This window comes from Falco cherrug, chromosome 17 (genome assembly GCF_023634085.1).
Source record: "Falco cherrug isolate bFalChe1 chromosome 17, bFalChe1.pri, whole genome shotgun sequence".
In the NCBI taxonomy this organism is placed as follows: Eukaryota; Metazoa; Chordata; class Aves; order Falconiformes; family Falconidae; genus Falco; species Falco cherrug.
The window spans coordinates 2,884,252-2,906,646 of NC_073713.1; the positions used below are offsets into that span (position 1 = coordinate 2,884,252).

Genomic DNA, 22,395 nt, shown 5'->3' on the forward strand with positions numbered 1-22,395 from the left:
TCCAAACAACATTTAAAAATCCACACAGACAACCTCAAATGTGTTGGATATACATGAAACAGTTGCCTGAATCCTTTTTATTTAAATCTGTGTGATTTTTATAATGAAGTACACTTAGTCCTGTGGATCATTAAAAGCCAGATTCTCCAAGGTGTTTTGACACTTGCATGCATCCTTTGATGTGCAGGCAGAATTTTAAAGCTCTATGGCACACTGTCTGATTGATTTCAATAGGACCTAGATTATTAAAAGCGTAGAAGGACTTTAAGATTAGGGCTTCATGTGTGGACAGATATTACAGCTACGTTTTTGTTTAATTAAGTGCTGAATTAATTTTGTTTAATTATGGAACAGGAGCTGCTCAACCAGGTGTGTGGAGATTTAGTATCCACCTGTGAAAGCTATATTTCGAATATAGTCTTCAAAGAGGGTGGAGCAGAGAACCTGCAAGAAGATCTCTTGGTAAGTTTGGTTCCCCTTCACAGACTGACCAAAGGATGTAGGTGTACTTGAAATTGGTGTTCCTTCGAGGTCACACCAGGAAGATACCGATGTGCATGCCTTGTGTGTAAACTGTAATGAATTCTGGTATTTATGGGCCTGGGAGCATAGAACGGTTTTATACATCAGCAATTGCTTTACAGATATGATAGCCCATGTATTTTTAATAAAATGACATGTTTTTTCTTTGATTTTCCACTTGTCGATGAGCTGTTTGAGAAATAAGTCTGTAAAGCACATAGAATGCTTTGACGAGTACTTTAATATTATTAGTAGATGTGTGGGAATTACAGCGTATGAAACACGCACACCACTTCTGTTTCAAAGCTTCACCTTCTGTTCTCCAGCCACTGTCGTCTTGAAAGGACTGAGGGAATTTCAAGTCTATTTTGGACAAGTACCATGCCAGCTCCTGCTGACTGAATTTGCAGCTCAGCCGTTGCCTTTTGACTGCGGTGTTGTTTTATCTGTGTAGGTGAGACACCTCTTCATCTTGGGAGAGGCTGCACAGCTGTGTCCAGCCAAAGTGGAGAAGCGCATCTTTCTTTTGATCCAGTCCATTCTGGCCTCTCCTGTCAGTAAGGACCAAGGTGAGGTGCTCTCCTTACTGCCTTTACTTTTGCATTTACAGACAACGCTGTGACCAGAAAAAGCATGTTTTCATGCCTGACTTGTTCTTTCCTAGTGTCTGCTTCTCCAGATTGTGAGGAAATTCCAGCTTCTCAGCCACTGTCCCAATTCAGAGGATCGGTCATGCCTTCGGTGGTCAGAGCTCATGCGTTCATTACTCTAGGTAAGTGCCGTCCTGCAGTAGAAGTGTGCCCTTGTGTATCCAGTTCTGAACCTTTTTGGGTTAAAGTTCTGCTCAAAAAAGTTCTGTCAGTTGTAACAGATAGCCAGAGCGCTCCATGTTTGCTCATAGCTTTTAGCAATGCAAATATCCATGGTAACTAGTTGCACACACCATAAAAAATACCGCCATCTGCGTGACTGCTTCGCCGGGGGTCAGTGCATTAATGGTGATCAATAATTAGCAAGGCCCTTCGGAATTGTACTGTCTCTGTACTCAGAGTTGGTTGCTGGCTAGCTGGAGGGTCATCTTACACGTGGTAAGGTGCTCTACAGAGGATGGAGAAAACCTGGTGCTTTTGATGCAGTTTAGAGCAGAATGACTGCGCATGCTGCCTTGTTCTCCTCAGCATGATTCAAGAGCTGCTTTGCGAGAAGCCTGGTCAGCCTGTGCCTCAGTGTTACGGAGAGTACTTGGTGAAAGTTCTGGTTTTGTAGTACCTCTGTGCTTAGGAACAAGTCTCTTCTCTTCCAGATAGACAATATTCTTTCCTTAACTGCTTTGGGAAGCTTAATACTTTTGTACAGAGCTTAGAAGCAGTTAGGGAGAAGTAATGTTAGAATGCAGGCTATTTTATTTTAGGTTGGCTTAGTGATGCTCTTAGAGGTGGGTGTCTCCCTGCTATGCCTATGACAGCTGGGGCTGTTCTTTTTAGCTGCTTTGAATAATACCCTGTACACAGAAATAGTTTGCTGTGAAGGAGGGAATTTGGCATGGAGACCCACACTATAGGTCTAAGAGGAGTTTGGAAGAACTCCTTGAAGTATCATTTCTTTGAGAGATCGTGCAGATTGCTCATCAAGTTTCAGCATGTGTTTCTTGTTTATTTCCTGATTCCTTTCATGCTCATATTGGCCTCAAGGGGGGCAGTAAGTTGGGCTCTGGTGGTTAGGAAGAAGAATATATTCACAGCACTGACAGTCTCGTCCCTGATTCACAGGTAAATTGTGTTTACAGCACGAGGATCTGGCAAAGAAATGCATTGCAGCTCTAGCGCGAGAGCTGGAGGTGTCGCATGATGTGGCCGTTCGCAATAATGTTGTCATCGTTATGTGTGATCTCTGTATCCGCTACGCATCCATGGTGGACAGATACATTCCCAACATTTCGCTGTGTTTGAAGGACCCAAACCCCTTCATCCGTAAGCAGACGCTGATCCTGCTTACCAACCTTCTGCAGGTAAACAGAGGTGCTAAGCACGCACTGACAGCCCGCTGCAGTACCTCTGTCGTGCTGACTACTGGCAGCCTGTCCAGTCGCTGTATAGCTTATGCCTTGATTAATCTACACTTGTCAAGAAGACTTTATGTATTTTGTTACTGCTTTTTTTTTTTCTTTTTTTCTTTTTTTTTTTTTTTGCTAGCTAGGCAGAAATCTTATCAAGGACACTTAACACAATTAGATAATGATATTCTTTTCAGTCAGGGGTTACCTCTTTTCTTGTCTTATCTTTGTTTCTTTGAATTCCCTTACAATTTCACTCCTGCTATGAATGAATGAATATAACAAGCATCACAGCACCTTTTTCTCCTGCTGTCTCTGCTTGTTGTTCTAAAGATATAAGTGTTTACCCTCTCAATGTTCATACGAAGCCAGTCAAGGCAGATTTGGAGTGCATTTGGTGCTGAGTACAGTATCGAAGGGCATGGATGCTTTGGCATGAGAGAACATATTTTTCATGTTTCTATATTTTTATTGATATCTCTGGTATCTGCTGCTGTGGCGTTCATGCTGTTTAAAGCATCCTCCAAAACACTGTCATCTTGGGGGGGTTATTTTATGTACCTTCAGCTGAAGTTTTTTGACTTGCTCACTTGCCTGGTGTACATTCTGCTAGGCTCCCTCAGGCTTTGTCCTGACTACAGTCTGAAGGTTCACGTTAGTTGTGATTCAGGTTGATCATTTATTGTCTGCTGGTTTCTTACAGGAGGAGTTTGTGAAATGGAAGGACTGTCTCTTCTTCCGTTTTGTCAGTGTCCTGGTCGATCCAAATCCAGATATTGCCAGGTAAAATACTCATCTGTAAAATAATGAAGGAGTTGAAGACCAGAGATGTACTCAAAACCAGTCTTAGTCTTGCACCTCCAGCGCGTGAAGAAAAGTTTCAGTGAGAGAGCAGATGATTATCCTGTTAAACCTCTTCACTTCCATAGTTGTACATGCTTTAGAGTCTGCAACAGTAGCAAAGGAGCGGTGACCCTCTTTCCAAGTCATTTGAAGGTCCCAAAGTAGCAAGCTTTGGCTTGCTGTTCTTGGCTGTCCTCAAAACATTCAGCTCTGCTCTACTTTTGACTCTCAGTTATCCAGAAAAGAGGAATTTTTGAAACAAGCCTTTATGAAATCTTCCTCATGGTTTTCTAATAGGCTCTGTCTTGAGTGCTGGTTTTGTTTTAGGAATAGGATTAAATACTCTCTTTTTTCTTATATGGCATGCCTTGCATTTTTAAGCCTTCTACCACAAAAGTGGTACAAAGGTAATACTCTGGCACGTAAGAGGATTTATGCGTGCTGACTTTAAGTGCATGTTTATGATGGTTTTGTAGGTTTCAAAGTTTCAAAGCTGCTCTGTTAGATGAGAAACAAGAGTGAGGCAAGTTTCTCAAAGAGCGGTAGATTGTGCAGGGATGCTGGATGCCGAGGAGGCTTGGACACCTTTGCTGCTTGTTTCTACCTGGAACAATCAATCTGAAGCGTGGTGTGTCCAGGGCCATCAACCTACCGTTGCTTACGAGAGCATAGCCACCATTTCTTTTCTCTTCAGTGATGTTATTTTTTTCTAGTATGTAAAAATGTCTTTCCAGTAGATGGTGACATTGCAACATCACGTTCCTAGAGCTAAGGAACACGGTGCTATTTCTTTGGGAGCCTTTTTCTTTGCATCTGCATTCAGCGGCTGCATCCAGACCAAAAACGTGTTCTTAAGTCTGGGATTGACTTGCATCTCTTGCAGCACATTTGGTGATTAACTTTTTGCAAAGTTCTGTACGTGTCTCAGCCACAATGGAAGTTAAGTTATTTAAATACTGTTGTGTCTGGATTCAAGTTCAAATTTATTCCTGTTTCTGTTTACTTCAATGGCAAAGAAATCAAGTAGTTATTGTGGATGCTGAAAAGGTCGTGTCTCTTTCCGGATGAAAAAAGCTCAAAGTCAGTGAGCTGGTATCTTTGTTCAAGCCCAGATGGAGCTGGGCAAGAATTAAATGAGATACTGGGGGAGACTTAGCAGAGGAAAACCATCCTCTTGCTTTACGGCCTGTGAACCCTACACTGTGTTTTAGGGGTGGCTTTTAGAAGCTGGTGGTAAGTTCTTTCTTTTCCTCCTTTCCAGATTTGCTGAGTTCTGCCTGGTGCATCTCTTACTGAAGAGGAATCCAGTAATGTTCTCCCAGTACTTCATTGAGTGCATCTTCCATTTCAATAGCTATGAGAAACATGAGAAGTACAACAGGTTCCCCCAGAGTGTGCGGTCAGTTGAGCACATTTGTATCTCCTTTTTTGCTAGATGATGGGATGTCTGGCCATGCAGCAAAGCGCCGGTGGCACTTGATAATTATGTATGCAGTAGGGTGAAAACAGCTAGGGGAAACAGTGTTAATTTAAGAGTGTCCTGCCTTCCCTGTGACACTTCTGGGAGGACTTCTGCATGTAATTTGTGGGAGTGTGTGGTATCCTAACAGGTTTATGGGTCTTGAAAGTGACATTCAAATATTCCTTGCTGATTTAAAGTCTTATTATTTCTGTGAGTTCGCATAATGTGACTTGGCCCTTGTAAAATGTCTTGTTCTGCCACAGGGCAAAGAATCTCTTCTCTCTGAAGGGGAAAGATAACAAAGAAAAAAGGATGCATATCTACAAGTTCCTGCTAGACCACTTTACGGATGAGCAGAGGTTCAGCATTACAACGAAGATCAGCCACAGTGTCCTAGGTAGGGCTCTGTCTTTAGAAATCTGGCAAAGAAAGAACTGCTGTCTCTATAAAACTATTAGGCTCTCTCTCATTCCAACCATGTTATCTTCCTGTCTTTACTGGCACTGCTGTTCCCAGTAAGATCCTTCTTATTTCTTCCCTGTGTGTTCCAGCGTACTTTGTGGATAACGTCCTTCCATTGGACCTGGAAGCCAGTGAGCTGCTCTCGGATACGTTTGAAGTCCTTAGCTGCAAAGAAATCAAGCTATCAACGATGAGATCAAAACCCGATGAAGACATTCAGCCTGATGAAGATGAAATGGCAATGGCCAATGCTGTCATACAGGCAGCACAAAAAAAGCTCATCTCGCAGGTGAATGGCGCTTGATGTGGTGTGGGAAGAGAGCTGGCCACCATACTGCGGGGAATTTTACCTTTCTGCGATGGAGAAACGCGCAAAAAATACCCGAGTAACCTAATAATGCCACAGCATAGAGTGCCTACAGGCTGTTATTCAGGCTCTGTCTGCAGCCCAGTGTGATCTGAGGGCACCTGTGGAAGCCCTGTGTTGGAAAAACAAACCATGAAGGGTAGATTTGTGAAGGATGCTTGTACTTGAGGGGTCGGTTGTAGCGATCAGAAACGTCTTTCCTCTGAAGTCAGTGAAGCTATGCTAGGGTGAGTTTATTCCACAGATCTCTTATTGGTAAAGCATTTGAGCATAACAACGTGGGTTTTGCTGCGCCTTTTAGCAATCTGCCTTCAATGTGAGAACTGACTTGACTTAAGTGATATATCTTGAAAGACTCCACTTAGGTTAAAAGCCTACGGGCGTGCATGCGATATAAGAGCAGGCTTAGCTGTGGCAATTCCCTTGCTGTGGAGTGGCGACTCCTCTCGCTTAGGCCATTCATCTAACCACAGAGTGGCTTCCCCTTTACTGCATCATGTAATGTTCATGCTTTGTTCAAACCAAGGTCCAAAAGAAGAACTTTATAGAAAACATCATCCCAGTAATCACGTCACTCAAGTGTTTGATGGAGCAGAAGAGGATCCCAGCTCTTAAGGACCTTATGAATTACCTGCGGGTAAGGGGAAGTCTTTTCTTCTTGAATTTTTTTTTTTTTTCCCTCTCTTCAGTTAGTGTTAGATGTGCAACCAGTAATGGAATGAACAGCCTTCTTGGAAGGAAATTTGGAAGGCATAGGATGTTGTGACACTGCCACTGTGTTAAATAATGTAGGAGGTGGAGGGATTTTAGATAAGGATCTCGCAGTGTGTTACGTGTGAGCCTCCTCAGTGGAACGTGGGCAGAAAGCTTGAATGCTGGAAAGCTTTTTCATGTTCTGAAGTACAAATTGGAATCGAAACACTTAGTCTGTTAAAAACACCTCGGCTCTACCAACTGGTATTTCCTTTTGCGCTTAAGCAGCTGCAATCTGAATGGGGAAGTGAATCAGTAGTCAGGAGAGATTTCTGAGAGTTTAAACATTCCTTATTGCTCCAGGAAATGATGCAAGATTACCGAAATGAAATCAAAGACTTCTTTGCTGTGGACAAGCAGCTGGCAGCCGAGCTGGAGTACGATATGAAGAAATATGAAGAGCAGCTGGCCAGGGAGAAGAACGCAGACCAAGAGCAGGACTCGGCAGCGCAGCCTGAGGTGGTTGGTGCCATTAAATCTGTACCCGTACTGCCTCCTCTGCTAAAGTTTGTGTACACATGACGCCCAGACTGTGTGTCTGTGGACCCTGTTACATGTTTAACAGAATGGTTATGTAATGTTCTCATACTTCTTCACATTTGCTGACGGAAGCTTTCATTTCAGTCATTTTAATATGCTTAGAATGACAACAAACAACACACATTAGGCAAAGAGGAGCAGCAAACAATTAATGTAAAAAGAATTCAGTTTAAAAGGAAAACTAAGTCTAATTTGCCACTGGCTCTGCTTACATGTTGCTCCCAGAGTGATAAATATGACAAACAGGTCAAAAAAGGCTTCATTTTATCTGACTTTAGGTGTATACAAAGTAGCAACGTATCTGTCCTAGTCATGCAGATCCCCTTTTCAAAGTCAGTGTAAAGACACAAGTATGTGCTTGGGTCAGTTGTCCTGAACTATTTTAGATACCTACCTTAAGATGAGATGACTTCTACCCTGGAAGTACCTTTCTGCTGATTTTAAAAGAGCGCCTGTATATAGACCTCTAAAGTAGGGTGTGTCCCATCAAAATTTCCTATTTGTTTCTTGTTAAAATTCTGGCCAATAAATTCTTTCTCCTTTGCACCCCTTTACATCCATTACAGAAAGGGCCATTCTTAATCACGCAGTGTGTCTAAGTGTCTAGTATCTAGAGGTTTTTTACGCTTGTATCCGTTGTTAGACAGATGATCTTTTCTTCTGTTCTCTGTAGCAACCTCCGTCTTTGGAGAGAGCTGCAACTCCTGGTCGCTGCAGTAGTAATGCAAGTGGGAAACGGTCCTCGCTACCTAGATCAAGTCCTTTCTCTGTGCATTCCGAATTTACTGCGCGTAGTCCTGGTGTTCCGAAACACCCACTACTGAGTCGCAGGTATGGGTTTCCCTTTACGTTACTGGTGATGTTTCTGCAGGGCTGTTGCTTTGCTTATCCGCTCCGTACTTAGTGGTATGAAAGTCACCAGTGTTGCAGCATAATCTTCTCCCTTACATTTGGTGTTTAAGATCATAAGGATCGGGAGGGGACAGGTCTCTCTCCTCTTTACATGCGTCTCATCAGGGCTTGCGGAAGGAAATCACTGTTTCTGTCATGCTTTGTGCCCTGTAGGCCAGCATCCTTGAGCACATTGTCCATCCTGAACTCTGCCAAGAAAGAAACAGAAGCCAGAAGCAAGCAACACAGCAAGAGCGTCGGAGGAACGGCTTCATCACTTCCATTAAGCACTGCTGGCAGCAAGCAAGGTAGGAAGCTGGCTGCAAACTGATCTGGCGTTGGACTAGAAGACCTAGTTGACACAGCCTGATTGTTAGACCCTCGAGGTCTCTGAGTGAATACATTTCTAGCCTTAATTATTTCCTTGTTATTTCCAGTGTCCTTTCAAAGCCTGAATCGACAGTCTACCAGAATAAATGATTCTGTGGTGGGCCGTGCAATAAGCACACCAAAACGTAAGTATAACCCAAAGGGACCCTTCCTAAACTGGGCCTGAGTGCTCATTCTCTGAGAGAGGTAGCAACGCATGGCCCCCCTAAATAGCAGAGAAAATGAGTCGTTGTTAGCTATAGATTCTTTGTTTATCTAAATGGTAGTAGTAAATAAGAACTATTCTGAAACTGAAGGTCTCAGATGAATGATGTACATGGGAAAGGACAGTCCAATGTGGTCTCCGTTTACATGTCACGGGATTTTTGGGCTGCTGAAGTAACAGAGCTACTGCCCTTTCTTCCTCCTTCAGCTCTGGGGTGCCAAGGAGGCATGCTGTCGTGGCTCCTTAATAGCCTGCGTGGCCCAGTGTGCAGGATTCTGTTGCGCCAAGGCACCGCGCTCTGGAAGCGTAGCTCAGCATTTTTAGACTGAATTACAGAACCCTGCTGCGGAGGGAAGTATTCAAGGTCTGGTCCTTTTCAGCCCTAAGATAGGGGATTCCTGTTGTCCAAACGAAAGATCTTGGGTGAGCTACAACCTGTTTCTAGAGCAGGCAGTGAGCTGTGGCAGCTGCAAGAGACGAGAGACCTGCTCGAGTAGGATTAATAACCTGCATGGTCGTGTCTGAGGGGGTGTGTTCTGCCCTAAGAAAGAACTGAACTGAGCGTTGGAGAATGGTTTGTTTTTCTTACTCTGCTGTGGAAATTAAGGTAAAAATACACAAAGAGGAATCTCTACTACACAAATCGTGAGTCTGCTATGCTTATGTCCATTGCAGCTGAACTGCCATTCCACAAAACCTGACCTTCAAAAGTTAGGTTTTACTGGAATGCTTTCTGATGGCGCTGCAGCATTCTGCAGTGTCGCTTTCTGCGAGCATAAGAGGCAGCTACAGTAAAACACAAATGGAGCCAAGTTCCAGCAGTAGATTCCCTTCCTTTATGTCAATTTGCTGCTAAAGTCCTTTAGGGCATCTCTGTTGTGGTGCGAATTGTGTGATGAGAGCTCCTGTTCGGTTGGGAGTACGGGTGAGTGCCTGACGGGCCACCTCTCATTCGGCAGGTGTGAGCTGTTGGGGGGAAGGGTCAGCGCTGCAGAAGCGTAGCTATCTGGCTGCACTCTGCCTGTGTCTCTGCAAACACCTGACCTGCGCACACAAAGGAGAGCAAACGCCACGTAGCCCATAAGGCAGGCAGCAAATACCTGACATCCACAAGCAGGCAGGAGCAAACCAGCGGCAGTGATGTGCATCCACTGGAAAATCTGACCCTTCTCTTCCTGTGTGCTCCACTGTTGGGCTAGATTTGTCTGCCTCAATGTTTCTCTTTGCTGCCTGAGCAACAAGCAGTGATCTTTGTGCAAAAAAAAAAAAAAATCAGGGGCATGTTTTTTAGAGAGCAGAAATCTTTAAGCACCATATCTCTGTCTGGAAGTTTGCATGGCTGTTTCACTTAAGCACCATATGGTGAAAAGGGAGGAAGAATGTTAATCTGCAGCAGTACCGAGGTTGAGTTCTACTTTGCTTCAAGGCAGCATGTGTCCTTCAGCAGGGAGACAAACTGTACAGAGCAGTATCATCACTTCAGTTAGCGGGTGCTGAGCCATCTGCATGGCGGCACCAGGTCTTGCAGGCTGATAGACAATCAAAATAAAACATTTTTCTTTCTCTGGCGTATCATTCTGAAACTATTGGAGATGGAGTTCTTTGTAAACCGCTTTGTACTTGAGAAGTTAAGAACAGCTGTCTCTTTATTTGACTGTTCTGGCTGTCACGCTCTCCTGCTGTCTTTGGGGCTCCTCAACTCCTGCTTGTTACTTTGAGAATGGCCGGGTGGGTCTGGGCAAGTGTGGATTGCTTCGTGGTGGTACAGGAAGACGTGTTGTGAAGACACCACCTTTGGTTGCATGGGCAGCCCTTCTTGATGACAGTTCTTTACCATTTTCATCCTTTCACATAAACCTCTCATTAACCAAGGTTAAGGCGCACACTGTGCAGTCAGGACACTTGCAGGTCAGCCTGGCGAGGTGCAGAGGCCAGCTACGGCGGATAGATCAAGCTGGATTTCCACTTCAAGCGTCAGCAATTCCTTTCGAGGACAGGGAAGCAGTTCAAGAGCAAACCCAGTTAGTCTGCAGAGGGAAGGCCTTGTAGCAGAGTTTCCAGCTCCTGCCCTATAAAGCACTTTCTCCCTTAATTCCTTGTGAAAGGTTCTGGGAAACGTAAGCGTAAAACAGAGCGCTGAGTAAAGTAAAATCTGAATATTGTGACATCTCTCCTGAGATAAATGACAGGAAAGAGACAGCTGACAACTACAGCCTCTTCAGGCAAGCTGAATTCTACCTAGCTCGCTTGTCAAGAGATTCCTTTTGTCTGGCTGCAGGCAGTTCCTCACGGAGCGGCTGTTCAGGTCCTCTGTCCGGCTTCAGGGGCCCCACGTTCTGCCTTGACTGGGCCAAGCAGCTGGTCTGCACCAGGCGTGTTGTCAGAGATGGCAAAGCTTCTGTGGGAGGTGGGGCTCTCCCACCTAGGCAGGACAGCCAGGCGCGTGGCCGAGCTCCCGTATTTACATGAATTTCCGCCTCGTACAAGGAAGGCTGTAAGCGTGGAGTGTGAAGGTGATGTGCACCACTGACCCATCGCACTCAGCGCATCGTTTTGAGGCTGGATGGGAAATACTGAGAGCTGCCAGGCTGGTGAAGCGAGATGTGTATGTGCTTGCAATTAGCTGGGTATACTTGCTCTGTGACACTTAAGTGTTCTTTTACAGCATGTCTTGCCCCTCTGGCTGTGTCACAAGCAGACTGCTAATACGTGCTTTTTCTTTCAGAGAACATTAATGACTTCACTTTTAGTGCGGGGCTCAGTAACATCAGATTGATGGAGACACCTGGTTCAGCTCTAGGCAAGTTATCTCTGTGATTTAAACTTGAGGGGTTGGGGGTGGGGTTGGTGAGTGATCCAAATGATCGAATTGGTGGCATTTTTTGACATATAAAAATATATGCATTATTTGCAGAGAATAAAGAGGCTGACTGTGAGTCAAGAGGTATCATCTGTTTGCTAGCACCAGAGAAACCGTAAGTTCAATGTAGTTCTGAAACAGCAATCGCAGTGAGAAAGACTGGTAAAGTGTTTTACAATAAATGGTGACTCTGCTTCCTCCTTCTAGCCCGTCCCTGCCACGGGAGTGGAAAGTAGAATCCCCAGCAAGGAAAAAAAGCAGCCAGCAAGTCCCTCTAAGACTGTCCCGGCGGCGAACTCCACTGAAACCAGACAACTGTTGCTTTCCTTGAACATTTTTTGTACAGAATCACCATGTTGCCTAGAATCTGTCCTTTTCCTCTGCAATTATAAATCATTGTGGGCACGTCATTCCTTCTTTATCTATTCTTATTTGGTTTTTCCGTGAAACTGTCTAGAATACGGCCCTATACAAAGCCTGCATTAACAGATGTATTTATAAGCTGCCGCTGTTGACAAAGCTTACTGGAGTGCTAGAACACTGCGGTATAAAGGGAGGCTTGCTCTTCACTCGCAGGATGTATAATTTGTCCATCTGGAAAAGTAAGAGCATAATGCTGCCACAAGCTTAGCATTAAATTCATTTATCACAGCTTGCAGGGAAGTGAGTGGCTCAGCTTTGTTCCCTCGATCCCTCATTGTCCCTCTTGGTTATATACTAGAGTTGCTTTAATTTGAACAAAGGTGAAACAGCTTGTCACTGCCACACCCCTAAATCTGGTAATTGCACGCTACATCACCTCTTATTTGTTGTGCAAACTCCTGTGTGTATGAACAGCGTTAATGTTCTTTTATATGGAATATTTCCATTCTTGAACTATGTTATTTTCAACTATTAACATTTTATGAAAATAAATGGTTACAGAATTAATTCCACCCACAGCTTCTCCCCTCTTCTTGATCTGAGAGAGAAATTTTTTTCTATAGATTTCTACAGCCTCTAAGTCTCTTCTACTACGTCGCTGGTATCTTAAGCACTCAGTTCAATTAATGTTGGGCTTTTAAATATAGACTTACTTGACTGCAAGCAGGATATGAGTAACTCACTAAAATTGAGGTTGGTAAGTCATATGCATACTTTGTTCTCTGTGCAGATAACTTGTTCATCATAAATGCACTGTGTAACTGCTGGAATCTGACCATTCCTGAGTATCTCTGATGCCATGTGAAACTAACTGAAGTTTTTCCACTGTTGACTTCTATTGCAGAGCTCTTGCCCTAGATTTCATTGAAACTTGAAAATGGAATCTTTTATTCATGCTGCTTTGTCTTAATCAGGCATGAATAACAGAAACAGAGTAGGCTTTTCTGCACAAGTGGAAACAAAGAAGCTGAGGGAGCTTTTGCCACAGCCCTTGCAGAGGCACTTACCTCTTATGCTGGAATCCCATAATTTGGCCTCACTTTCCCTACGCTGTTTTGAAGATCAGAAAAACGAAGCTTCAAGTGCGGTTAAGCTTCGTTCTCAAAATCGAAGTCTAAACCTGGGAACAGGGGACATAGGGAATGCCTTCAGCTTAAACGATGGTCAGTTATGGCCATGTCCATTCATTTCCTACCTTCTCTCCTGCCTTAAAATACTATTTAACCACTTCAGATGGTAAACTGGAAGGGTTTATTTCCTGACTTGTGCTTTTCTAGTTTTTGTTCTGTCCTCCGGCAGTATTTGAGATGAGCCCTGCGAGCATTAATCTGACCTCTCTAGGGAAGAACCAGGGATACACAAATGCCCAGGAATAAACTGATAGCAACCTACCACAGACTTGCTGTAATTTTCAGCCCGATACAAGTAAGTGAGTGCTCTGACAGAAAAGACTTTTCCTTATTTCATTGAACTGAAAACAGAAGCCTCCAGTACTATGGCTGTTGAAAAAACAAAACCAAACCCAAACAAAAACCCCTACAAGAATGCTTTATAGCTTGGTATTTATGTAAAACATTCTTGGCAAAGTTAAACGTAATACATTAGTACAAACCTGAATATTATTCACAACGATACAAGGAATTCCATCAATCGGATCTCATGAGCTGTATCAGGGGGATCATCGCCCCTTCTCTCGTTAGAGATGCCACTGTCACATTTTAGAACTGAAAAATAAGTCTCGATTCTTAGCTTGCTGGCTTTTCACGTGAAGGCCGCCTTTGGCTCATGGTGAGACTGTAGATTGTGCTCCCATAGTGCCCAGAGCTACCCTGATTCAACCCTTTTCTTTCTCTCCCTTATTGTAGGTATCCTACAAGCAGCACAGAAAAGGAGTAGTGGATGTACGGAAGGTGCAAAGGAATGTTACGCTCACTACTGTCGTAACAATTAGAGGCAGCATGCAGCCAGTGAGCAGTACTGCCCGGCTTGGCCGAAGAGCACATCTTAAAAGGTAACCATAATGTAGTTGCAAGATAGCAGTGGTAACGTCCGAGTTACGCTCGGGTTATTGCTGCCCCATCCTTCTTTTTACTGTCATTAGCAAAAGGAGAAGTGGTAATGCTTTGTTTAGGCAAAACAAATGCAGCAATGGCATGTCCAGCGAGGCCCCTAGGAAACAAAGCAGATTAATGCAGAACACTAAAAAATAACACCGACAGTCCAAATCGTCAAGTATCCAAAATACTGTATACAGGAAAAGTTAAGACAACTCAATTCATATTGGAAATACAAGAACACTAAATTATGCTACATTTAAAAAAAAAAAAATTCATAAACCACAGCACAGTTCTAGTGTTGCATCCACATCTTGCAGTCTTATATTACCCAATGCTTTTCAACACGATCAACATGTATGTTTCTGGGAAACACGTGTTTCCAATTATTCCCTCTAAAGCAGAGAGAACTGGATATTTATTTTTTTTCTTTTTTCTTTTACCATCTAGAGAAAAGTTGCAACTGACACTACAGAAGTGCTTTTGTATCGAGCTTTTTGCTTTCCCAACTCCAGAAACAGTTGCCTTGGCTATGTAGTTTAAGCCTGTAAAGTTGCCGTAGCTGTCACGCTGTGTTAGTGCTTTAGGGAACTTGCAGAGGGGTAGCAAACGTTGAAGTCACTCTGTCACCTTGTTGGAACTGAATCCAAAAGCCATCCCTGGATATTTCTTGCAACAACAAAAACAAAGTGTTGGTCACTGGCAAGAAAAGTAAGTTTTCTATATAAAAAAGTTGATAGCTCCTGCCATAAATTTAAAAAACTATCCCTGAGTGACTCTGTTCTGTGTCTGGTAAGACCTCTTGTGACAAGGAAATTGCTGAAGCTAGCTTAAGAGGAAAGAGATGCTGTTCCACCTGCAGTTTATCACGCTTTGCAATAATACTGATATGCTCTGACAGTGCCATACTCTAGCAACGTTTGAGCTCCTCTCAGTAGCTTAAAAAGTAAAAAAATAGCTACGTTACTTAAACACTGCTGGCATCACGTATTTACACTTTAAATAGAAACGTTACCTTTTCTGAAGTAATCAAAATATATCTTTGCAAAAAATTTAGAATGTGGGATTTTACAAAATAAATGGAGAAGGTAAAAAAGCTTGAAGATATCTCAGTACCTTTTACGGCAGTCTTAGCCCATGAAAGTATTTGGCTTTAATTTTCCTGAAAGGGATGTCTTAGCACTAGGTTCTCTGCCTCCACTCTAAGCCTCTTTAAAACACCAAAAGACGCAAGAGGCGAGCCTGCTTTGTGCAGATTAGAACGAGGGGTTACCTGCGTGCAGTGAGTTTTCTACAAAGCAGTGAACAGAAGCAGTCCTTCTGGCCTGATGCTGCCCGTTGTTTCATGTTAAATGGAGTTAACGAGAATTCAGTAAGTTTACAAAAGGGCTGAGAACATTAGTAGCGTTTACCGTATCGGTATCTGGCACTGTAGGCTATTCAGATACCCCGTTCTGCACCTGAGCAGTCAGAGTCAAAAGCGCAAGACAATCACAAACGTGTAAAAGTCACCAGCCAGGCCTGGGCAACAAGCTGCTGAGAGGAAAAGACTCCCCCTTGCATGGATAAATCTTACTCTTTGAAGTCCGTCTATTGCTGTACCAGCACCTTTTTTTCCTCTACTAGTAGTACGTACTAGTAATGTCTACTACACGTTTCCCTAATGCTGTTCCCCTGGTTGGTTTGCGCATTGTGGCTGTGTCCCTGCAGCACAAATAGAAGGCAATTCCACAAACTTCCACAGCCCAGCCTCTTGGAAAGTATTAAAACGCTTCCTTAGTCCAAGGAAAGGTTTAGGCGATCCTGTTGGTATCTCCGGAGGCAGGGGAGACGCAAGTTGGGCAGTGAGGAGTTACTTTAAACTTTGGCAAAGAAAAAAGAGATATACAGATAGCTAGCTATCAAGTTCTTGTGTGTTCCAAACTCTTCCAAGCGCACTTAATTAATCTTTTGCTCTTGCTTTGAGTTCCTGGAGGAGGTATTTTCACACTTGCTTTTGCTGGTTTGCAGTATTCTTTTGGCGTCTTATATGACAAATGAAGACTTGTGTCTGAAGTCACCCTGCAATGAAACAGTTCTGGATGTAGGGAGGATCTAGCGGCTTTCCGGGCAGCTCTGCTGCTGTCCCCAGCTGCGATCTGCCCGTGAAAAGGCAGATCCAATCTGTAGAACTACTGGCATTCTGTGTAGGTAGCATCCCCCCTCCAGCTGGTCAGGAGAAGGAGGCACCGGCCGCACTGGCCAGGTGCTCCTGCTCCTCCTGTCCTCCGCACATACCAAGGCACGGCAGGGGACTTTCTCATTCCCTCTTCCATGTCTCTGCTAACAGGGAGAGGCTTTTTTTCTGATCTTAAGCCTAGTGATCTATTCAAATCCCAAAACGCAAATTCTCTTATAAAAGCATCATGGCCTGCCCACTTAATCCAATGAAACTCATCCTAAGGGGGTCAAGCCAGAAGATAACTGAGACAGAGCTGCGTTTGATAGCTCTTGGCATCGGTCGCTTAAGGCAACTTAAACTGTTCATCATTTCTAGGGAAATGACTCAGCCTTCACCCTTCTGTTTTATCTCTGTTCTGTCTCCTTGGTTCTGAGCGGTGCCCTAAAAAAGCCAGCAGTCCTCTGCCCACCCTCTTCCTCTCCTCGGCAGAGAGATGTTACATGCAAATCATTACCTCGTCATCTGTCCGGATATAGTTAACGCCATCAGGTTTTGCCGGAGTCTTGTAGCTGAAATAAAGGAAAAGATCTCATTTCTGGGATGAGAAGATTGCAGGATTTTGGAGGGGAGGTGCTGAGAAAGATGAAAATGAGGAGGAGGAACAGCTGAATGAAAAGACAGCACAGAGAAACCCAGCTCGTTGCTGAAATGATCAATCTGTGCTTATTCCATCATCCGTCATGACCAGGATTTTTTCTAAATTCCCCTTCAGCACAGGGTAAAAAGATTGCTGTACGCTTCCACGAGGCCAGCTCTGCAAAGAGATTAACTGATTCTTTTCTGGGCTCTCCTGCTCTGCTCCCTGTGCGCTACCTCTCCAGGTGCCTCCTGCATTGTTTTCTGTGGCAATTACAAAGTTCATTTTAAACCTGCACTGCCAGATGCCTTCAGCGTTTTCCTTAGTTATAAGGAAGCACCACTTGTTTGCAATCTCATAGGAATTCAGAATTTATATACGACTGTCAAGTTCAGTGTATGCCAACCCTCAGCTGCATTTAAATAGGATATTTGGAGCTTTTTCTGAAAAGCAAACCAAAAAAGACAGGACTTCTGCTGAAAATCAACATTTAACATGGAACACATCCATCTGATGAGAATCTTGGTTTTACATATATTACCTCCTCTATGGATTCTGTAAGGACATCAAGGCTTGTTCCTGATGCTAATGCTGTTTTTCTTAACATTTTAATGTGCATTCTAAAATGGTTGGATTTATTCCCAAATTTAGGTTCTCACAACTAGTGAGATTTCCTGTAGAGAGCCTACTTTTCTGCATATATTTTCTGTGCATAATCTGCTGCTTTGAACTACTTCTGCAGTGAGCTCTGTTCATTACGCTGTAGACCTCGTTATGCCAACAGCACATAACCTATTGGACAAACACTGCCTATATATGCCTATAGGCATTTAATTGTGCTCGTGCTGCCTTCTGGTGCAAAGTATGAGGGTGTTAGAGCACAGCTTTCACTCCTCTTGCCTGGTCTTGGCAGCAAACACAAGAGGAACCATACCAAAATTCTCCCTTATGCAAATAAACTTTGGGCATGGTGCAGGGTTTACGGTGGGGAACCAGATACTTCAAGAACTGGGTTGGCCTGTCGTCCTTAGTAGGGAACTAGGAAGAAATATGCCAGTCAGGCACTGAAATGCATTTTAGCCGCCAATTTCTGCCATTCTTCAGGGTACTTCATGCTGGCGGTGGGCGCGGGGTGTCAGACCACTCTGAAGCCCAGCTTACCTTTCCGCGCTCTCTTTGCTGTTGGCAAAGTAACCCCGTCGGTAGGCGCAGCAGATACCGAGAGTGATGAGCACCAAAACTGCTACAACCACCAGGACTCCACCAATTATCCCACCGATATTCAGGTCATCTGGCAAAGAGAGAAGCCATCATCCAGTATTTCTTTAAGACAGTAGCGATATTCTAGCTTTACACACACTAAAATGACATCTCTCAAATATTTTAAACAAACCTCAGTAATTCTTAGGGAATAAGTGAGTCCCTGATTCCCAGACTAAAACTGTTCATGAATCTGACAGTGTTTTAATGTTTCCCTGAAATTTTAATTTTGGTTTTTTTCTTCCTGTGTCTGGGGCCATGAGAAAGCAGTAAAGATTTAATGCTCTAGGATGTCCCCCTTCTTTCCCTATGGTGACAACAATTTATTTATGGTGAACTGTTAATCGGCATGGATGAAAAACAGGTGCAGCCACTCACAGACTTCCATCTCCTGCTCCTCACACTTGGCAAAGCCAGCATCGTTTGTGGCTATGCAGGAATAACGGCCTGTGTCGCCTTTGTGCACAGCATGGAAAACCTGGTGAGGAGAAAAGGGAGGGAGCAGGACATGAGAAACAGAGGGCACTGTATAAGCACATGTAAACAACTCTTCCAGGCTTCACAGTGTCTGGCTGTGAGACATCTTCCCTCCCTCTTTCTAAAAAGGCAAGTGGTGTCGGCAGTGACCAAGTCCAAACAGCTAGAATCTTCTCCCATCATTGATCTTCCCCTTCCCAACTCGCCCAGCTCCTAGAACACCTAACCTTCTTCAAATTATTCCTTCCTTGAAAGCCATGCAATGGCTATTTTCTTTTACAAGCAACCTTAAAAATAACCCGTCCAGCAAAACAAAACAAGTCTTGAACACGTCTGTATGGGCATTACCAGAGTGCCTGTGGTGGGATTCAAGGTGTAGGAGGAGTTCTGGAATTTGGCATTCGATTTTGTGTCTGGTGATAAAGGTTCACTGTTGCGGTACCAGCTGTAAGTGGACTTTGGGTAACCTTCGTTCTCGTGGCAGTGGAGAGAGGCTGTCTTCCCAACAGGGACAGCTTTAGGCACGGTGCATCTGGGAGTCATAGGTTTCACTGCGGGAAAAACGTAAACTACGTGAAAGGCCCTGCTGAGTAGAAGTAAATCATTTCTGACATACTTTCTACGATGACTGTGCTACAACAGTATCAAAACTTTCCGCTGTTTCCAACTGGTTTTAAACAGGTTCTAGAGTGCCACTATTTCAACGCTGGAGAGAGACACAGCCTCTCCTGTTAGTTAGCAGTGCTTGTGGAGTATCTGGGTTTTAAAGTAATACCTTGGACTGTGAGCTGGATATTTATCTCATCTATGGTTTTAGTATCAGAAGGCGCTGCCACTTCGCAGCGGTATGTGGCAGTGTCCATCCGGGTGGTGTTTTTTATCACCAGCGATGTCCGGCTCAGAATTTCTGCACGAGTTGCGAAGTCTCCTGATACAGAGGAAAGAAAGAGGAAAAAAAATCAGGGTAGTCACAGAGTAATTTTAGGCACCTGAATTAAGTGGTTGATCTTGGACTCTTTCTGGAGTCCAGAGAACCACCTAAAAGGAACTTGATGCTTGAAAGCCAAGAGCCTTCCTCTCACCAGTGACCACGAAGGAAACAAATACTGCTAACCATGTAAGAGGATGAACCGCTCCAAATCTCAAAAACGGTGGCAAAATCAAACTTCCAAGACAGCCTCAGGTCTTGTCTCCTTTGGAAGATTCCTTTGGATGTGGCTGTTGGTCCCATCTAAAGTGCTGCAGTAATCCCAGATGGAGTCAAGCCCTACTGGCAGTCCGAGTTTCACCATCAAGCCCAAGGGTCTGCTCTAATCACACGCTCCCAGGATGCTGCAAAGCACCGCTCTGCCTCAGCAGCACGCACCGACAGCTCAAGCCAGAGATCCCTTCTGCTCAGGTGGAGCCCTCAGGTGTCATATGGAAAGACGGGAGGGGGGAGTGTCTGGTCCTGAGAGCTCAGACACCCAGCGACTGTGTGGGACCAACAGGTGCTGGAGGAGGGAAGCTGCGGCATTCGCTTTCTTACACAAGCAGTATCTCCTACCTAGGATCTTACTCCAGCTTTTTGTGGCTCACTACTGTGAGCTGTCAATAACGAGGGCAGAGAGCAAAGAACATGCTGCTCCCTCTCCATCCTACATTTCGACTGACGAACTCTAGTTCCAGAAGAAAGCAGCAAGACAGCCACAGGTCCTGCCTTTTTACAGACCTGTTTGTTCTCAGTTGTATTTTTTCTGAGGCTGTTTTGGAAGTCTTAAGAACAATGAGTTCATACCCTGCATTTTGTTGTCAAAAAATACATAAGAGGTTTCGCCATCTCGGATTTTCTTCCACTCGATTCTGGGATCTGGTGTTACGGTGGATTTAATAATGCAGGACAGCTCAACACCTAGTAGGAGAAATAAAGGAAATACAGATTAATAGGAAGCAGCTGTATTTTTGCTCTGCTTTAAGCAGCCTTGTGCAGTGTTTTAGTAGGAGATGCTGCCCACAAAGCAAAGCCCTTCTCTTTCATCTGCCTCACAAACAGAAACACCGCTGGGTTCCAGGAGCTATTGGGGAAGGTGGATTTTGGCCAGCAAAAATAATAGTCGAACAGATATCAACTATGGAGAGAAATGAACACGCTGTTCTCTACAGGCTCTAACTTAGGACAAACAAGACCTTATGACAGGGTGAGTCCACAGCAGTGTCTTGCTGCTAATCAGAGCCTACAATGTGAGTCAGGGATGCAGAATCTCCCTGGGTGGTGTCTGGTAATGTACCAAGGCCCATGATGCCTGGGGATAAATTCAGCAAACCCTCTCCCCTTTGAAGCAGGCACTGTCATGTCCACCTCCTCTGCAGAAGAGGGCATCGCAGCAGGGGGGAAGAGATGGCTTACCCAGTATCGCATTGCACGTCTGTCGGACGGCCAAGATAAAATATAAATTTCCCGACCCCCTTTTCAGCATATTAATTGCAAGGCAACTGCATTTCCTCCTTTTGGGATCCAGTTCAAAAAAGCACTTAAGACAGACACTACGATGCCAGTGGCTTGCAGGGGACTTCAATAAGCCATTTCAATCAAGTGCTCTGCTAAACAGGGAGAGATACAGACATATTCTCAAGTGCTTTTCTGAATCTCGGGCTCTCAGTAGTCCTGCTTCCCCCAAGAAATGAGATACCATGAGCAAGAACTGAAATTTTTCTCAATTCTTTGAACAGATCCCCAGGCAGAGGGCATTGCAGCCCCCGTGTCGGGCAGCCAGCGCACCCCTGCAGCACTCACTCTGGAATTCCTGCACCACGGGCTTGGTGTTGCTGGATGTCAGTTCCACAGCCAAGAGTCTGCAGCCTGGAAAAACAAACAGAAGGTAATAAGAAATAGCACAGCTCATAAGCCACCCAGCTAGAAACACACTGCCTGCTGAGCAGTCTTCTCAGCCAGCTACCAGGACTAACTTCCCTAGATAAAACCGGGCTACTAATGCCAGTCCAGCAGGCCGAAGTTTATTTAGGAGATCTGGTGTAAATACAGGAAAATGTTAATTGTCAGAGGTAGCAATTTAAGAGAAGGATTAACATAGTGGCACAAAAGCAGTGCCAGCACAAGCCATTTCCTTGTGCCTTACGCTTATTTAGATGGTAAAGGAACTCTTACTTGGATAATGCAAGGCTGAAGGTATTATTTTGCAAATTAATTTGATGATCAGGAGAAGACAGGAAGCAGACCAACCTCAAGAGTTCCAGGCAGTTCCTGGAAGATGAAATGTGCCAGGCCTCTAACATCTGCTAATTAAATCTTATTTTAAGACTCAGTGTGGTAAAGTAAAATGTGAGGTAGTGAATCATGAAAGGACTGTGCTTCAGGAAAAATGAGGAGTTCAGGTCTTTGGGCAGAGTCCCAGCCAGACTGACACTGGGACAAAAGCTCAATCACGCAGTGCTGCAAGGCATCCTTACGCCACAAGTTATTTCTGTTTTCTGTCTTTGCTCTGAGCACCAAAATGTTTCCAATTAATACAGTCTTTTCCCTTTTCTGTGTCTTATTTTGAAAAATCTGCCCCTTCCATGTCTTTTCTGCTCTGCATTTCATCAGAGCAGGTACCAACGGCATTCAGGTACCACAGGCCAACAGCTCTCTGGAGGGAGAAGGAAACAAGCAGGCAGTTTCCAGCACGGCACAGTGGGAAGAAAGTGACCCGGAGAGGAGAGGCAAGCCATGCCTTCATCGCAGAGGGTATCTGGGAGCCGGGTGTTCTGGTTGTTGCAAAGCCTATCGCCTCTCAGTCAGACTATGGTATTCACAAAACACAGGCTGCTCCAAAGCCCTGTCTTACAGGAGGAGGATGCATACTCTAATTAGTGCCAAATAATCAGCTCCGGGGGTGTTCCATGGCCCCCTGTGCAGCTTCCCTGGTACAAATCCCATCAGAAGTTTGTGGACATCTAAAGGAGGATGCCTACTGACTTCCCCGGGCATTCAATGAGACAGCAAATTAAAGATGATGGAAACCGGTGCCTCAGTGACATGAAAAGAGATATATCTAA

The 22,395-nt window shown here is 44.4% G+C and overlaps 2 protein-coding genes across 3 annotated transcripts in view; one reads left to right on the forward strand and one right to left on the reverse strand.

Annotated features, from left to right (window-relative positions):
* Window positions 1-12,283, forward strand: part of NCAPD3 (non-SMC condensin II complex subunit D3) — a 29,068-nt gene extending 16,785 nt beyond the window's left edge. Inside the window, exons 20-35 of one of the 2 annotated variants that reach the window (XM_055695870.1) lie at window positions 355-462; window positions 977-1,091; window positions 1,187-1,294; window positions 2,292-2,530; window positions 3,279-3,358; window positions 4,680-4,817; window positions 5,144-5,277; window positions 5,432-5,631; window positions 6,236-6,346; window positions 6,766-6,924; window positions 7,676-7,833; window positions 8,068-8,201; window positions 8,331-8,408; window positions 11,214-11,288; window positions 11,403-11,463; window positions 11,556-12,283. In XM_055695870.1, coding sequence (XP_055551845.1) covers window positions 355-462; window positions 977-1,091; window positions 1,187-1,294; window positions 2,292-2,530; window positions 3,279-3,358; window positions 4,680-4,817; window positions 5,144-5,277; window positions 5,432-5,631; window positions 6,236-6,346; window positions 6,766-6,924; window positions 7,676-7,833; window positions 8,068-8,201; window positions 8,331-8,408; window positions 11,214-11,288; window positions 11,403-11,463; window positions 11,556-11,679 — 2,022 coding nt within the window. In that variant the 3' untranslated portion in view covers window positions 11,680-12,283. The remainder of the gene's footprint in view (window positions 1-354; window positions 463-976; window positions 1,092-1,186; window positions 1,295-2,291; window positions 2,531-3,278; window positions 3,359-4,679; window positions 4,818-5,143; window positions 5,278-5,431; window positions 5,632-6,235; window positions 6,347-6,765; window positions 6,925-7,675; window positions 7,834-8,067; window positions 8,202-8,330; window positions 8,409-11,213; window positions 11,289-11,402; window positions 11,464-11,555) is intronic. The other variant, XM_055695871.1, reaches the window with a different exon arrangement.
* Window positions 12,284-13,306: 1,023 nt separating this feature from the next.
* JAM3 (junctional adhesion molecule 3) overlaps window positions 13,307-22,395 on the reverse strand; it is a 32,542-nt gene continuing 23,453 nt past the window's right edge. The window contains exons 2-9 of the mRNA XM_055695877.1: window positions 21,134-21,199; window positions 20,138-20,251; window positions 19,136-19,288; window positions 18,709-18,911; window positions 18,262-18,361; window positions 17,785-17,914; window positions 16,501-16,555; window positions 13,307-15,886 (exon numbers count right to left, since the gene is read on the reverse strand). Coding sequence (XP_055551852.1) covers window positions 15,851-15,886; window positions 16,501-16,555; window positions 17,785-17,914; window positions 18,262-18,361; window positions 18,709-18,911; window positions 19,136-19,288; window positions 20,138-20,251; window positions 21,134-21,199 — 857 coding nt within the window. The 3' untranslated portion in view covers window positions 13,307-15,850. The remainder of the gene's footprint in view (window positions 15,887-16,500; window positions 16,556-17,784; window positions 17,915-18,261; window positions 18,362-18,708; window positions 18,912-19,135; window positions 19,289-20,137; window positions 20,252-21,133; window positions 21,200-22,395) is intronic.